Source organism: Dermacentor andersoni, chromosome 2, assembly GCF_023375885.2.
Source record: "Dermacentor andersoni chromosome 2, qqDerAnde1_hic_scaffold, whole genome shotgun sequence".
NCBI lineage: Eukaryota > Metazoa > Arthropoda > Arachnida > Ixodida > Ixodidae > Dermacentor > Dermacentor andersoni.
Window position 1 is genome coordinate 133399318 of NC_092815.1, and position 16469 is coordinate 133415786.

The window sequence follows — 16469 nt, forward strand, 5'->3', positions numbered from 1 at the left end:
ACACCAGTGTCACAGTCAGCGCTTTATTGTCTTGGATCGGTGTTTGATTCTCTAGTGTAAAATGTCCGCTGATCGAGTCGTGTTTCCTTGCTGCATTTTAATCTTCGACTAACACCTATGCATCCGTTCTGCTTTAGCTTTGTCTTGCATGCTTAGCTGATTACTGTCTCATTACCTATGTAAAAAAAAAACAAAAAAAAACGTGCAGGTGTTTTGATCCCTTGTGGTAGTAATTTTCACTCAAGACTCGTTATTGCACGCTTTCATTTTTTTTAACCTATGACACCAACGTATGACACCAACTAATGATACTTGCGTCGTTCGGTGGTGTCCGCCGTGCCTGCTAAGCCCTGTTGCTATGCTTTAGAGCTGTTACTGTATACGCAGTTACCGAGAACCTAGGGCGACAGCTGTCTTCTAAGCCTCCCGTTCTTCTCCTTTGCTTTCGATATGGTTTTTGTCAATGGCGCAGGTATCAGGTGCCTTCGCGTGTGGACGGCGGTGCACCCGTGGCACCGACGTGCACCACGACAGCTGAACGAGCTGCAATGCTATATTGCGCCGTGTGTCCAGCTGCCGGTGCATGCGTACAGCTGCGTAAACGATTCGGTCTGCGCTATTCCTGGTGCGAGTGAGTGCCATTTATAACGTGCGGTCATCGGCCGCGCTAGTATATTGCGAACCGCATAAAAAAGAGCAATTTCCGAGGTTTACGCGTCCAGGCTATACTTTATGTTTGCCCGCTCGTGTACGAACCTCGAGTTGAGCAGTCCGATATATTCGCGAGAGAGGAAGCGGTCTCCATTATAATTTGCCGACGTTGCCGCGGTCCGTTCATATCTCGTCGCTTCTCGAGACGTCGCCGCCGCCGGCCCCTGCTGTGACCGTCGTTAACCTCCGGTTCCGTGTGTGGGCCGCCATATATATATACCCCTTGGTTCTTTGTGCAAGGTAAACCATCTCTACGATGAGTGTATTTCGGCGTGGTGACGCAGTTCGTCGACCTATAGTTGGTTCGACTTCTCTTCCGTGACCTTAACTAGGAAGTTGACGGGAGTTGGTTGTGACGTACGCCTGAAGTCCGCGTCCGGCGTTACCCACTGCACAACCTTTTCACATCCTGTGGAATGATTATATGCGCTTTTTCTGTAACGTCTGTACTTCCTATAGACTTTCGACCTTACACTCTTCGTCGACATTTGTGTTTGGACAGTCTCTGAAAAACGCGCTTCAAAGTGTATCGACCTCCCAAGAATAAACGCTTGCTATTGATGTAGCGAGAACGCTAACAAGTCGTTATCTTGTCATCCGTTATATTGTATATGTCTTTCTCTTGTCGCTACATTGTCACAGCAAACATTGTCGATGATTTGCAGATGTTATGTGAACGAAAGGAGAAGTCTATCCAAGGACAGATTTGATCGTGGCCATTCTATAGAAGGGTAACCGCCGCTGGCCGTGGTTATCTCGCGTAACCGAGCCGTTCCGACGGAGCTCTTCCACCTCCGGGCCTTCGATCGGTCACGCCAGCGCGAGGGCGGCGGAGGCAGGAAGACTGTAGTCACGTGACACGCGTCTTCGTTAACGGCACAAAGGGTTCGCGCACCGTTTCAGCGCGTGACCTCCTGCCCCGCCTTAACAGCATGCAAAAAATCCGGATAACAGGTTACGAGCAATGCGATAAAACTACATTTGGTTTATTCAACAACTGTACAGGAGCACCAGCCGAAAGGAAAAGCGGTGTAAGGAGCGTGACGCGGTCGCGGCTCGCGAGCTGCCTCGTTGGGAAGTGTGTGACTGGGAGGAAGGGGGCGGTGGTTTGTGGTGGGGAGTTCCCCCCCCCCTCCCTTCGTGCCGAAACAAAGCATCCGGCGGCGGTGGCGGTGCATTTCGTTGAGATCGGTCACGCATGGCTGCTTCGCATGCGCCGTGGCGGCTTTTCAGTAGGAGATGAATGAAATGCGACTGGCGACGCGCTCGGTTGCCGAGGGACCCGATTCGGCCGTAAGAAGGAAGGGGGAGATGCGGAGGAGGATGCGAGTGGCGAGAGCGCGTGATTTCGCTCTGGCAGCGGATGTGGTGTGCTCGTCCTCCAGACTATCTGTGACGGTAGCGTGCCGGTGGGCGTAACGAGGCGGGACTGGTTGGTTCTAGTTGGTGTACCGTACGTGGCCTGGTGCATGTAGCGCTGGCCGACGGAACCGTTTGCACGAGAGGCCACATAACTTTTGTTTTTAAGCGTCGCTGTCTTGTTTAGTGTACGTCTCCGTGCTTTGATTCACGTGTAATCTTGACGATCGGAGGGGTTGCTTTGCGGCAGCTGGCAAGCTGCGGGACACGATGTACGGAACTTTTAGTCCCGTCTGAAGAGTTGATCTGGTCTACGAAACCAGTTGACGTCGTACAAGGAAGGGCCCTGACGTTGTATATGTGTTGCTGTTCAAAACGTCCGTATATATATATATATATATATATATATATATATATATATATATATATATATATATATATATATATATATATATATATATATATATATATATATATATATATATATATATAGTTGAGAAGGACAGTCTAGGCGTTTCGCAGACGCTCTTTTCCCCGCCAGTTTCCATTTCTAGAAGCCTGCTAACGGAATTCATTGAACCTCCAAAATCCTTTGCCATCCAGGTCACTGTTGTGAAGATTTCACGCCATACCGCTCACAGAATAGACCAGGTTCGAACAAGAGAAAGCTTGTTTTTACATAAGTTCGTGAGACCTAGTAAAATAAGTAGCTAACTGCTTTCGTGCACACTTTGTCTGGTACATTGTGCGACTACAGCTGACCTTATACTTACTGCAGCGAGGTTCATGGCATGCTCTGCGGCAAAACGCGGGAGCAAGGCAAGGTAAAGCTGGAGTTCGTGGAATATGCCGTTATCGCCTCGCTTGCCGTCAAAATTCTTGGTTCGTTTACAGGCTCTTCATCACCGTTGCCTTCCTTGAAATTCTTTCACCCTAGGTCGCTTTCAAGGCATCGTCGGTTAGAATTGCATCATCACGACGTCATCAACCGCGATGTATTCGTCAGCCATCGCACCCACTGTGTTACAACGAGCAGCGTACGAGTTTAGCAATTTGTCGAGCGGTGCGTGCAGGACTGAAGGCTCGTTGGCATCGGTACGCTCGTCGAGCGCGTCGCGAAGCCTTTTGTTTGGGTGCGCGAAGCGAGCGGCTGTTGCTGTGCGATCTGCGCGCTTTGTCCGAGGGCTTATCGCGTGCTCGTTGACACTTGTCTTATTTGTTGTCGCGCTTGCATTGGGCTTTTACGCAACGCGAGCATCAGCACTCAACTAGGACGTACGAACGAGACAGTTGTTTACGCAATTACTGATCATCGGTGAATTTATTGGCATCAAATATCGAGAGTCGGAAGTGAAGCAGTCAAAATGTATACACTCCGGTACAAATGAATATAGCGCATAACCTTCGTTTTTGCAGACAATTCGAGGCATTCGTAACGTTCGCGCGATTAACGAATAATTGCAGAAACGACGGGAGTTGGGGTTTGTCAATTATTCGTTGAACAATTTGTGTGAAGTAGATATTCCAGACATACAACTATTAAACTATTACCTCCAAATAAGGCAAGCAAACGATGTTTTCGAACCAGGAAAAAAAAAAACAATAAAAATTTGTCCTGACCCAACAGCGTACATATTTGCCTTTACGGCAGCATTCTCGAGCGAGTAGACGCAATTCAATGTTTGGGCGTTGCATTATTTAGTAATCTTAAGTGCATATCATATGTTACTAACTCGTGTTTTAAATTAAGTTTTCTCCGGTATACCTGTATATGTATTGGTTATTAAAGGCCAGTTTATGCTGTTACTATCCGTTTCTCAAGGTTATTGATCTATATATATTTTTATTGCGGTGTTTCACATTGCTGTAATCATGGTATAGTCTACATTTTAAATAAGTATTTAGAGGCAATAATCAGATTGCAGAAAAGAGCTTTGCACATAGTTACATTCTCAAATCTTTGTGCACTTTGTAATTTATGATTTTCTAAGTTTTGTGTACTAGCATTTCCATTGGTACAAGAAATAAAAGTCCATTTTTGTTAATACTTACATCAAAATAACTGGTTAATTAGATACACTAATTATGCCAACTCTGGGACTACACGTAGCGAACCTTAATTTACCACTCGCCCGAAATACTTACGGCAATACTGCAGAAGAGTACTTGGTTCGTGATTGCGCGTGCTCAATTTCTGTTGCGTTTGTGCCTTGAGATAGCGGTAGAGTATATATCTATGCTGACTGAAAGAATAAAGACACTTGGTTCTTAGTCAGCGCTGTGGTCTGTGTCCCGTTCTTCGTCCTGTTGTTTAGCGCTGTTTACTGCTCGTAATTATGACAATACGACTGAATTATTCAGTTTTCTGGTGCGAAAATTTGGAATATCAATTCAATGTGCGCGGCGAGAAACGTTGTTCTCTATAATGGCGACATTACTTTCCTAAACTATAAGCTTAAAAATTGCAATAACTGTTTTTTGCGATTACCCATTATTATGATATGTTACTGCTGAGTCAGTGTGTTTTTAATTGTTTTTAGAATTTCTTTGTAAATACTGTTTGATGACCTCTTGTACTCTACTGACATGGTTTCATCTCAGTTTTATGCTTCTAAGCAAGTATACAGATAAAATGCGCAGTGTTTGTTGAGTATGTACCTAACTAAACGTAATTAATTAATGGGCTTGCACTAACTTTTGACATTGGCCCAACAATCAGTGTCGAAAAAAATAAAAATAATAAAGGCACTACCACCACGACCGCTGCCAACGTTTTCGAGTCTTCTACTGTGCTCTATAAGTGTCGTCACAGCTTCGCATTCTGGGCGCAACCTTTAGACTTGTAATTCGGTATTCTTTCGAAACACGATGGTCATTAATTCGGTGCAGAAATGTTGATTTTTAATAGAAGGGCAGGATTTTTTTTTTTCATTTGTTTTAAACCATCGTATTTCGCAATGAGACCGCAACACCGGTACGTCAGTTCCAGGTCGTCGATTTTGGGGCTTCTTATTTTAATCGTAACCCGCGCCGCTTTTTTCGCAAACGTTCTCGGAATTTGTTAGCTTGAACCCGTGGCTCCTTTAGAGTGTAACGTAATCCGCATTTATCGTTTCAACATTGATATAAGTAGATGCTGGCAGAATTCATGGCGTCGCTGAGAGCCGGGGAGACCAGAGGAGGCGAGGCAGACAGGAGGTGTGTGTGTGTTTGGTGGGGGGGAGAGGTCACATTATACGCGACGCGATATTTAGGTATGTTGTTCGGCGCCTTACGCCTTCCGGGATGTCGCCGCAGTATGTATCTTTCTCTTCTGAACCGCGCCTCCGATAGCGAAGGCTCCGTCGACCTGTCAGCGATGCTGTATGCTGTTCTGCGATTGAAGTTTGCGATCACATCGGGGGGGGCTTTTTTCGCTCGAGTGCGACGAAGGTGAAGAAAGCCCTGCGCAGTAGACTTCAATTTTCATCCTACTGTTAGTAAATGGATAAACAACCGCGAGAGCGAGAAACGAATTCCTGCGCCACTGACTGCATTTGTTGAAAGTTCATTGACTTTTTCTTTAGTGTTTTTTTTTTATTTTTTTTTTTATGTGCTGGACACCGCACGTGCGTGTGACAGAAACGAAATAGCGGTCGGTGCGGCAGGGATCGACGTTCGTTTCTCCTTTCGTGTGCCCTGCGGCGGAGCACGCTTACCTCGGTAAACGGAACGTGGGATTAGGAGGACATCGGCAGCCGTCGTGCACGTCTGTATGCGTGACGTGGAAGCGCGTGACAGTCGTCTCCCGACACGCCCGTCCGCCCGCGCGCTTAGTTGTATTTGTCTTTGCGGCATGTGCGTCGCCCGGCTAGACGAGAGAGAGAGAGAGAGAAAACTTTTATTTTTACGCCAGCGTCGGGCGCTCAACCCTGGTCGGTCAGCTACCAGTCCTCACCCAACACACCTTTGACGTGCTGGATAAGCACCGGCAGGAGAATGTTAGTTGCATGGAGTGGTGGAGTGAGCCAGTCCGTCCATGACCGTGGCTTGATGTTAGTGCGAATGGTGGAGAGGGCTGACTGCAGTTTGGGTTGAGGGTGAGGGCAATGCCATAGACAATGCTCTAGGGACGGATATTACATGCAGTTCGGGCATTTTGGTGGCCCAGGTAGGCCTTGAATATAGTGAGGGAAAAGAGGAGTCGCTATTGAGTTTGAAGTCTTCGGAGAATAGTGCTGTCTTCTCGGCGAGACGAGTGGCCGCCGTCCCCGACCTAACGCTGTCCACCAACTTCGGTTTGTTCGCGCGCGAGTGGCTTCACTTTGGCGCTGTGTGTTCTCTCCGGCATCGAAAAAAATGGAAATTAAGTGTGAATTATGTCTGCATCGGTTCGAAAAGCAGCGAATTGTGCGCAATGTGGATGGGTCACGATGTCATTTAGCCCTGTTCTTTCTTTCCGTTTCATTTCGTCTCTATTTCTTTCTTTCTCTTTGTCCGTGTACGTCGCGCAAAAGGCGATTTGTCAAATTCGTTTCATTTCACTCAAATAGAAATGACCCCATCTCTGACAGTTTTTCCTACCCAGCTTTGAAAGTGGGAAAGTACTGTTCCGCTTCGGTCGCGCATGAGAACGGCTCCGCAAGCATTAATGTGGATCGAAAAGCTTGTTCTCGAGCTTCATTGATTACCTCCAAGTTTCTGCCCCTTATGTCACCGGTAGAATGCGATGATCGTATGCTTTTGTTTTCAACAACAATGGTAAGCTCCCAATCGTGATATGATAATGCCTGTCGTACGCACTCTAACCCATTTTTATTCTTGAGTAATGTTCCTTCTCGGGATCAGGATCGCCTGTGAATAATTGACTTAGATAACCGCACACATTCTACAGGCTGGCTAACCGATCACGAATTCTTGTTTTCTTGCCAGGCTATGGAACATTATCTTTGTCATCTGCGCGGTATTCATCTTTAACCCTACTTTTACACTTTCTCGGTGAAGTTCTTCAATCGTTTGTTGCAATTTGTTGAGATAGATTATTCAGAGAGGCAGACAGGTACCATAAATTGAAACATGTCTTCGACGAATTAAACAAAATTCACTAATTAACATCCTATCTAATTACCTTACGACTTATATTGCAATTCAAGAATTGTAGCCGCTGAGTTTTCAAGGCATGACATGAATTTCCGTGACACATGTTCCATGACATGAGTTTCGAGATGTGCGCCATCAAGCTTGCCGTAAAAATGAACTGTTGTTTCACTTGCTTCTTTAACAAAACGCTCGTTTCTGCATTGAAGCGCAAACGTAACTGGAACGCCCGCGTATTTGTGCCGCACTTTGGGAAATGATATCTACAAGCGAGTGCCATGCTGAATATTCGTTTCGAGCGGATGCGTCGTGCAAACCCTCCGGTCACAATTGGTAAATTGCGATATGTGCCGTAAAGTTATTAAGAAGTTGATTAGTGTTTAGTTGGCTGAATATGTGCTACGATTTCTTGTGCCAGTGGTATCCGCCTCTTCGAGTAATCCAGCTCAAGGGCAAGAATTATGGTATCTGCCATAGGCGATGTATTTGAACATTACGGAAAACTTAATCACCTGATCACTCCGTGTATTGAATTGATAGCGCCCGATCTATAACGGACGCCTCCGCGTAGAGCGAGGACGCTTGACAGGCAGCCATTGCAACGAAGTGCCAACCAGGGTACCAGGGGCAGGTGGGGGTTGCTACGGGGCTTCAACTCTGATGGAATGATTACAAGAGCTTTCTCGCGCTGGTTTATTTATTTATTTTGTTAAGATGGAACCACACCAACTCGCCCAGCTCTCAGCTTTGTCGAAGATATGTATACCGTGTCGCGATGTCGTTCGGCATTACGGCTGACAGTCACTTCGCGTGTCTGCTTGATGTGCCCACAAGGTTTTTGTGATTCAAGGATGTCATTGGTATGTGCAGCATCCTCGATGGTTTCTTTCATTCTTCCCGGGGGGTGGTGGTAGGGGCTGCGGCCCGACCAGCTTTCCGAACCCCACCCATATATATATATATATATATATATATATATATATATATATAGGGTGTTTCACGTAACATGAATCAAGGATTTTTTAAAAGTGGTTAGCCACAGGTGAATGAAACGAACGGTGTATGGTTTGCGTTGTTGGATCTGGAGGACAATCCCAATTGCTGTCCCCCAGATTTTTGGACCTTGCCGTTGGGTGCAGGAGTTGGCCGAGGTTGAGGAGGACTTTAAGATGAAAACTGGAGGCTTATTTACAGTGAGAGTACAAAGAAATTAACAGTCGTAAAGTCATTACGGGCTGGCAGCAACTCGGACGCTGCGGCCTGTGGCAAGAAGCTCGAAAGAGATGAATCAAGGAATGCTCTCTTGCTGCTCCCGGTCTCTGGCTTTTAAGCCCTTCGGTGTCTCGAAGTCACGTCACGTTCGGCCAATCGGCGAGCCCGCTCAGGTGACGTCATTTTCGGGCAGTTGGCGAGCCCGCTCAGGTGTCGTCATTTTCGGCCAATGGTAGGCGCCCGTGCGATTGTGTCACACCCGGCGCACAGGGTCGCTCCTTGGGCCCCAATTGTCCGAGGGCTTACTTCTTTCTGCGGTATTGCCTTCCCGGTCTGCAGCTGCCTTTACAAAGGCGGATGGAAGGATTGCTGCCAGGGCTTCACGGTGCATTACAGCCGTCTTGCCTCGGGACCCACGTTACCTGGAACAGTGCCAGGCTCTCGCTACACTTTCGGGAAGAGTCAAGCAGTGAATAGCTCCACCTGCGGCGCACGAGGTGGGGGGCGCCAACTCGTTTGCACGTGCCGCGCCTCGGGAACGGGGTAGATCTGCTTCTGCGTTCCTTACTTAGGTGTGGCGCGATTCGATGTGGTCTGGTGAACTCGAAGGAGGCTCAGAAAAAGGTCCCGTATCTAACAGCGTCATCCGCCGCTCCTTAAAGTATTTTTTTATATTCCGCTTAATTAAGTAAGATGAAAATCGCGTTTTTTTTTCTAATATTCACTTCAGGGCCAAGTGCGTTTCGTTGCGTTGTGTAGGGGGTTCAGGAACGACCGATCCAATTTTTCGTGGCAACGTACGTGCTGCGTGGCTATTGTTGTGGAATAAGAGACGGAGAACTTTGAACTGATGGAAAAACGACAGACGTCCTTTCGCTTCGAGCGCATCAAGAAGACTGCTTTATTTTTCACTAGAGGGTATGGGAAATGGGAGAGAGTAGTGAGAAGGAGAAAGTCACAATACACCATGCCACACAAGCATTCTTGCACCACGCACGCACCAAAGCCATCGCCACAGGCCGGGCTGCCAGGGTCATGAGCCTCCGGGACATGAACGCTTGAGTGCAGTGGAGCCGTGCGGGGGCCCAAGGACCTGCGTGTCCGCAACTCCCCTGTGTGCAATAAAGTTGTCACCACCACCTCCACACTTGGAAGGCACCACCGCACCGCCGCTCGCCGTTTGTATACAACGCGCCCGCCAGTAAGGCACGTAGTTTGAGGGGTATCGAATGTCCGGCGCCTCTGAGAAGTTCTCCTTGCCACTTCGTCGGCGGCCCGCAGCGCGGGGGTTTATCTGGTGTCTGGCGCCGCTGGGGAGGGGGACTTTTTGGCTCCAGAATGGAGGAAATACAACAACCTCCCCCGGATGAGCGAACTATTATTGAGCTCATTGCTCCACAATCTCCAAGGGATACAGCAGCTGTATCGGTCGCTTCACCTCAGTTCCCCCACTTAATACCAGTTTGCAGGACCGCACCCTGCCGTCTCTACCCTTAAATGTTTCCTTAATTCTGGCGGTCTTCCACATGTGGCGTTTCAAACGGTCTTCCTTCAGGAGCACCAATGCGCCTTTCTTCAGATCACTCGATGTCGTTGGTCGGCACATATGTGCCGATCTGAGCTCCAATAAGTACTCTTTCCGCCACCGTCTCCAGAAACCATCGGCCATGGCAGTCCGGTACTTCCAGCGTCGTGAGAGATGCATTCCACCGCCAGGAATTTCGTCCGGCAGCAGGTGTGGAGGAAGAGTCGTCAACCTTCTTCCGACAAGGAAATGAGCCGGTGACAGCGGTTCTGGTTCTTGAGCATCATCATATATGAAAGTCAGAGGGCGTGAGTTGATCACGGCCTCCACCTCATAAAGAACGGTGGTCAGTTCTTCGAAACTCAAGCTGCTCCGACCTAACACCTTTCGCAATGCTACTTTCACAGATCGCACCATCCGCTCCCAGAATCCACCCCACCAAGCTGCCCGTTCAACAATAAACTTCCATCTGATTTGGTTTCCGGCGAAGTATGACTGCAATTCCTCGACCTGTAACAGCATGAACATTGCCTTTAGATCCCTGGCTGCACGCTTGAATGTGAGCGCGTTGTCCGAATACACCGTCGAGCAAATTCCACGGCGTGCCACAAAGCGTTTAAAGGCCAACAGGAAGGCTGTAGCCGACAGGTCGCTGACAAGCTCAAGGTGGACGGCACGTGTCACAGCACAGGTGAAAATAGCGATGTAGCATTTTTTGCTGTCGCGTGACTGTTGACAAATCAAGGGCCCTGCAAAATCGATGCCAACGATGTCGAACGGGTTTCCCTTTGTCACTCTGTCAGCTGGAAGTGGTGCTACTGGTTCCGTAGCGGGAGGGCAACTTTGCCTGCGACAGACGAGGCACTGCTTGATAATTTTCTTTACGGCCTGACGTCCTCGAATAATCCAATACGATTCTCGCAACTGTGCTAGAGTATCGCGTACGCCCGCGTGCAGCATTCTCAAATGTTCCTTCCGTATGAGCAGTGACGTGAGGGGGTGCTTGCCAGGAAGAACAATGGGATGCTTAGTCTCTTCGTTGTTATCACTGAATTGCAAGCGTCCACCAACTCGCATGAGGCCCTCTTTGTCGAAGTACGGGTTGAAAGGCAAAACAGGAGAGCTCTTGTGCAGCGGTCTTTTATTCTTCAGGTTTGAAATGTCGTCGCTGAACGCATCTCGTTGAGCCTTAGCCAACCAGTATCTTTCGGCGCTGATTACTTCTTCAGCTCGTAATGGGCCGATCGTCCTTCCTTCTTTGTTGTGGCAGTTGTCGACAAAGCGGCGGACCCACGCGGTTACTCGCACGACTCTGCTGAATGAACTATAATTCTCAACATTGAAAATTGCCATGGATGACGATGATACTATGGGCATCACCGTCACCTTTCGCTCTTCCATTTGGCACTCCCTAACATTCGAGCTCGGCTCACTTATCACTGGCCAACACGTGTCATCCTCCTGAAGCCATCGGGGTCCTTTCCACCACAGTTCGCTTTCCCGCAGGGCCGATGGGAGAATGCCGCGGGTGATTAGGTCAGCGGGGTTGTCTGAGCCTGGGCAGTGTCTCCAATCCCTGGGATCTGTCAGCGCTCGATTTGCCACGAAGGGCTTCCATCTGGCAGCGTTTCCCTTGATCCAGTACATAGCTACTGTAGAGTCAGTCCAGAGGATGGTAGCAACGTTCTTCAGATCCAAGGCCTTGGTAACGTAGTGGCATAGTCGCGCGCCAACAAGGGCTCCCATCAGCTCCAATCGGGGCAGCGAGAGGCGTTTCAAAGGGGCCACTCTTGATTTAGCCATGACCAAGCTGACATTTGTTAGTCCGAACGGAGACTTGGTCACGATATATGCGACAGCACCATAGGCCTTCGGGCTTGCGTCACAGAAAACATGCACCACTTTCTCCGTATCATCGTTTCTAAAGTCTGCCGCTATCAGTCTTGGAATACAGACTCCTTCAATGCATGGAAGCTCCCTACACCAGCAGTCCCACTCAGGCTGCAATGTCTCAGGCAAGGGATCGTCCCAACCAATTCCCAACTCCCACAACTTCTGGAACATTACCTTTACGCATAATGTTGTGGGAGCAATAAATCCAAAAGGGTCGAAAATTCTTGCCGAGATCTGCAGCACAAATCTCTTGTTGTCGGCTCTTGCGGAGAGGAAGTCGATGAGTGAAGTTGGGTTGTATTCAAAGTGGTCAGTCTGAGCATTCCAACCTACTCCCAATATCTTTGTAGCTGCAGCATGTCCAGCATCAGCGTTCGTTCTCTCCACATTGCCATTCTCTAAGAAGTTGACGAGATCGCGGTCGTTCGACATCCACTTGTGTAGCCGCATCCCTGCTTGAGACAATATATCTTTGGATTCCTGGCACAAGACTTTACCCTTGTCAAGGCTGTCAACCCCAGTTACAAGGTCGTCCACGTAAAGATGCTTGCGCAGAATACCTGCAGTTTCAGCATACCGTTCCGGCAGGCCTTCAAGATGATGTTGCAACGTTGCAGCCAAGAGAAATGGGCTCGACGTGACACCGAACGGCACGCGAGTCATGCGATAGGTCACCACAGCTGGAAGCTCTTCCCCTTTCTTTGGCGTCATTGCGTACCAGAGAAACTGCACAGCGTTCCGATCGCCCTCTGATAGTGATATTTGGAGAAAGGCCTTTTCAATATCCGCAACGATGGCAATGTTGTAAGTACGGAAATTGATCAGCAGATCAATGAGCTCTGGGTTTAGGTTTGGGCCACTTTCCAAAACATTGTTCAGTGAGAGGCGATTTTTGGCACTAGATGATGCATCAAATACTACCCTCAGTTTTGTCGTCTGACTTTCGCGACGAACAACTGCTTGATGTGGCATATAGTACACCGGACCTTCCGACGTGCCGTAATCCCTGCTGGCTGGCTCTGCATAGCCCTTTCCTATGTAGTCTCTTATGCAGGCGTCGTATTCCCTAATCAACGAATCTCCTTCCAAGAGGCGCTTTGTCTGTGCTTTAAGACGCCTTGCTGCGCACTCGTAGTTGTCGCCAAGCTCGTAAACCATCGAATTCCAAGGGAACGACACCTTATAGCGGCCATTCTCAAAGATGACGGTTTCTTTATAGTGCTGAAGGACTGCGTCCTCATGACGAATTGGCTCATGTTCCTTGATACCGATGTGCTCGAGCTCCCAGAAAGACTTCAGCTGTGCTGATGTTTCCTTGTCAATTTGTTCACTCACTCCTATCCGCATCACGCCAGCAGCCGAGGAGCAGACTCCTGTTGACTTCCTTGTGCCGACCTGGCCCTGGACTGTCCATCCGAATACAGTCTCCACTGCCATCAATTTGGAGCTGAGACGCTTAGTGGATCCCGTGACGATTTCCCAGTAATGATCAGCGCCAATCAAAAGGTCAGTATTTTCGCTTTCGTCGCCCCGCGAGGCGTCTGCGACTTGGAAGTGAAATTTTGAAAGTTGAAGTAGAACAGAATTTGATGGAGCAGCCATGATATCTGCACAGATGCAAGGAACCTCCAGCGCTTCCACTCGCACCTCTTTTCCGTCGTACTGGCTTCTGAGCCACAGCTCCACTCGACACGTTTTTGTGCGTGTGGTGGCTGATGTCTCACCAAAGGCAAATATTTTAAGTTCCTCTTCTCCCAGCACTTTTAACTGCAGCTTTTCGGATAGCTTGCGATGAATGAAGGTTCGCTGGCTGCCACCGTCCAGGAGAAGCCTGACAAGCGTACGTTCATGTGGACCCTCTGTCCAAGCTCGCGCTGTCTGTAGGAGAAACTGCTGCTCTCCATTGCACATCAAGTCATCTCCCGTGCCTAATGAGGACTTCAACACCGTGGCTTGCTCAATCACCGGTGACGAAGATGCATCCCTTTCATCAGTGTTGCGGTGTCTCCTAAAGTCAGGGTCGCACATTGTCGTTAAATGTCTGCCCTTGCAATGCGCACACCTGAGCCACTTAGCTTTACGGCATTCTCTTGCCTCGTGCCCTTTTGTTGTACACCGGAAACATCGATTGTCACGCTTCAGCACCTCTCTCTTATCCGCCACAGACATCTTTGCGTTGCAGTTGCCGGTCTCATGGCCGTTCGAATTACAAAATAGACATGCTGTGCTGTCCTTGATCGTGGTGTGCAGTGCCGCTGCAGTAGGCATGTACGCCGCTTTAGTGTTGCTGTTGCGCCTTTCCTTTACCAATTCGGCACTGTTGTCTCTCGGAGCTTCGGCCCGCTGTATGATCTCCCGCGTCGCAACCTCTTTTCTCAAAAAACGCAGGAACTCCTCCAGCTCACTTCCCTCGTTCGTAGCCTCGTATTTTCTTTGGTATTCCAGACGAAGGTCGGCAGGCACCGCTTTCTTTATTACGGTCAGTAACAAAGTTCCATAAGTGCCAACACTCACGCCTAAAGAAGTGAGGCTGCGTACACCTGTCTCTACTTCGTCGACGAGGCTGCGCAGTTGACCGAGATTCCGTGAGTCACGCACTGGCTTGATGTTAAGCAGCCGTGACATGTGGTCTTCTATAATAACTTCCTTTCTGCCGAACCTCTCCTTCAATAGCGAGAGAGCGACATCGTAGTTGCCTTCCGACAAGTCAAGTCCTGCTACCGCAGCCGCCGCCTTTCCTGTCAAGTAGCTGTTAAGGTACTTGAATTTGTCTACGTTTGAGAGATTCTGGTTAGCGTTGATAGTTGACTCAAACTGACTCCAGAACCCTTGCCACTCTCGAAGCTCTCCGTTGAATTTGTTGATTTCGAGCTTTGGCAGCTTTACGGTGGGGCGTATTTGCGAATCGTTTGCGCTAGATTCTCTTTGATCTGAGGAGTTTAGTGTGCGATCTGATGAAACATTTGTGCAGCTAAAGCCGCGTAGCATGCGTTGTACCTTTGTTTTCGCTACGATGATCTTTTCTCTGTACATTTCGGAGCATGCAATTTCCTCTTCGAAAGCTTCATCTTCAACGCCTTTTTCTATCTCCCGATCTAGCTCTTTCAGTGAGTCTTCTTTAAGAGTAAGAATATTTATCTTTTCTTCCAGCTCACCGATTGATGCGCTGTCGTCCATGGTGGATACTTCATTGATCAGCTTGGTTGTAGATGCTCGCACCACGGCCCTTTTTCGCTTGATTCTGTCGATGTCCATCCTTTGACGTCCCTATTCCCGGGTTTCGGCACCAAAAAATGTTGTGGAATAAGAGACGGAGAACTTTGAACTGATGGAAAAACGACAGACGTCCTTTCGCTTCGAGCGCATCAAGAAGACTGCTTTATTTTTCAGTAGAGGGTATGGGAAATGGGAGAGAGTAGTGAGAAGGAGAAAGTCACAATACACCATGCCACACAAGCATTCTTGCACCACGCACGCACCAAAGCCATCGCCACAGGCCGGGCTGCCAGGGTCATGAGCCTCCGGGACATGAACGCTTGAGTGCAGCGGAGCCGTGCGGGGGCCCAAGGACCTGCGTGTCCGCAACTCCCCTGTGTGCAGTAAAGTTGTCACCACCACCTCCACACTTGGAAGGCACCACCGCACCACCGCTCGCCGTTTGTATACAACGCGCCCGCCAGTAAGGCACGTAGTTTGAGGGGTATCAAATGTCCGGCGCCTCTGAGAAGTTCTCCTTGCCACTTCGTCGGCGGCCCGCAGCGCGGGGGTTTATCTGGTGTCTGGCGCCGCTGGGGAGGGGGACTTTTTGGCTCCAGAATGGAGGAAATACAACAGCTATGTTTCTTCGGCCTTCACCGTCTTCACACCAGAAGGCGGTGAAGGCCCTACTGAGATTCCTCCGGTCAAGCGACCTGCTTGAACGACTGTGACGCTCCTGCGTTCCTTTGTGGGTGTTCTCCCTTTTTTTCCCTCCCACTATTTCCATGCGTGTGCACTTTTTTTAAAAAAACTATCTGTTTGTCTTCCTTACCCCTTCCCCAGTGCGGAGTAGCAAACTGGATATCTAACTTTGGGTTAACCTGCCTGCCTTTTTCATTTCTCTCTCTCTCTCCTATTTCTTGCATGAGCGCCGGCGCCCGATCTTGGAGGCAATCTGTGATGGTTTCGAAGGTTAGCGTACTCGAGATAGCTGATAGCTTCGTGTGCGCTGTGTTCTCGCGCGCCTTGTTCGCATTGAATTGAGAGGCAGCACGAAGGGGAATTCGCTCGCTGCTGCTGCGGCTATTTATCACGCTACTCTTCTGACAGCCAGTGTCCGCGTTCATCGATCGCGGTGCGTTCTTGTTTGTCTGTGTGCACGTGACAGCGCGTGCTTGTTCGTTTAGTTAATCGAATGTTTACAACAGCTTCTGCAGCTGACAAAGCTATAACGTTACTTCGTCTAGCTGTCTAACAGTTTCTTATCGCAATAAATGTTTCGCTTTTAGTTTTAAAGTGCGACTTCTTTAGACGTATATTCCCATGTGACGTGTTCTATTTGCCATTTTGTTTTTCTTTCCTTTTTTTTCGAATTCTTACCGAATGTTGCTCCGTTCAATGAAACAGTTGCTCGTAAACAGGCGGCATTTGACTATCGGTTTTGTTTATCTACCCGTTCGGATACTGCGCCTAGACTTTCATTTCCGTTCGGAGT

General features: G+C 48.7%; 2 protein-coding genes across 3 annotated transcripts in view; one reads left to right on the forward strand and one right to left on the reverse strand.

Moving 5' to 3' along the window:
* Window positions 1–16469, forward strand: part of Ptpmeg (protein tyrosine phosphatase Meg) — a 320358-nt gene that overhangs the window by 22228 nt on the left and 281661 nt on the right. The window lies entirely within an intron of this gene.
* LOC140215847 (uncharacterized) lies at window positions 9746–13804 on the reverse strand. Its single transcript, XM_072286165.1, has one exon. The coding sequence runs from the start codon at window positions 13802–13804 to the stop codon at window positions 9746–9748; it is 4059 nt and encodes a 1352-aa protein (XP_072142266.1).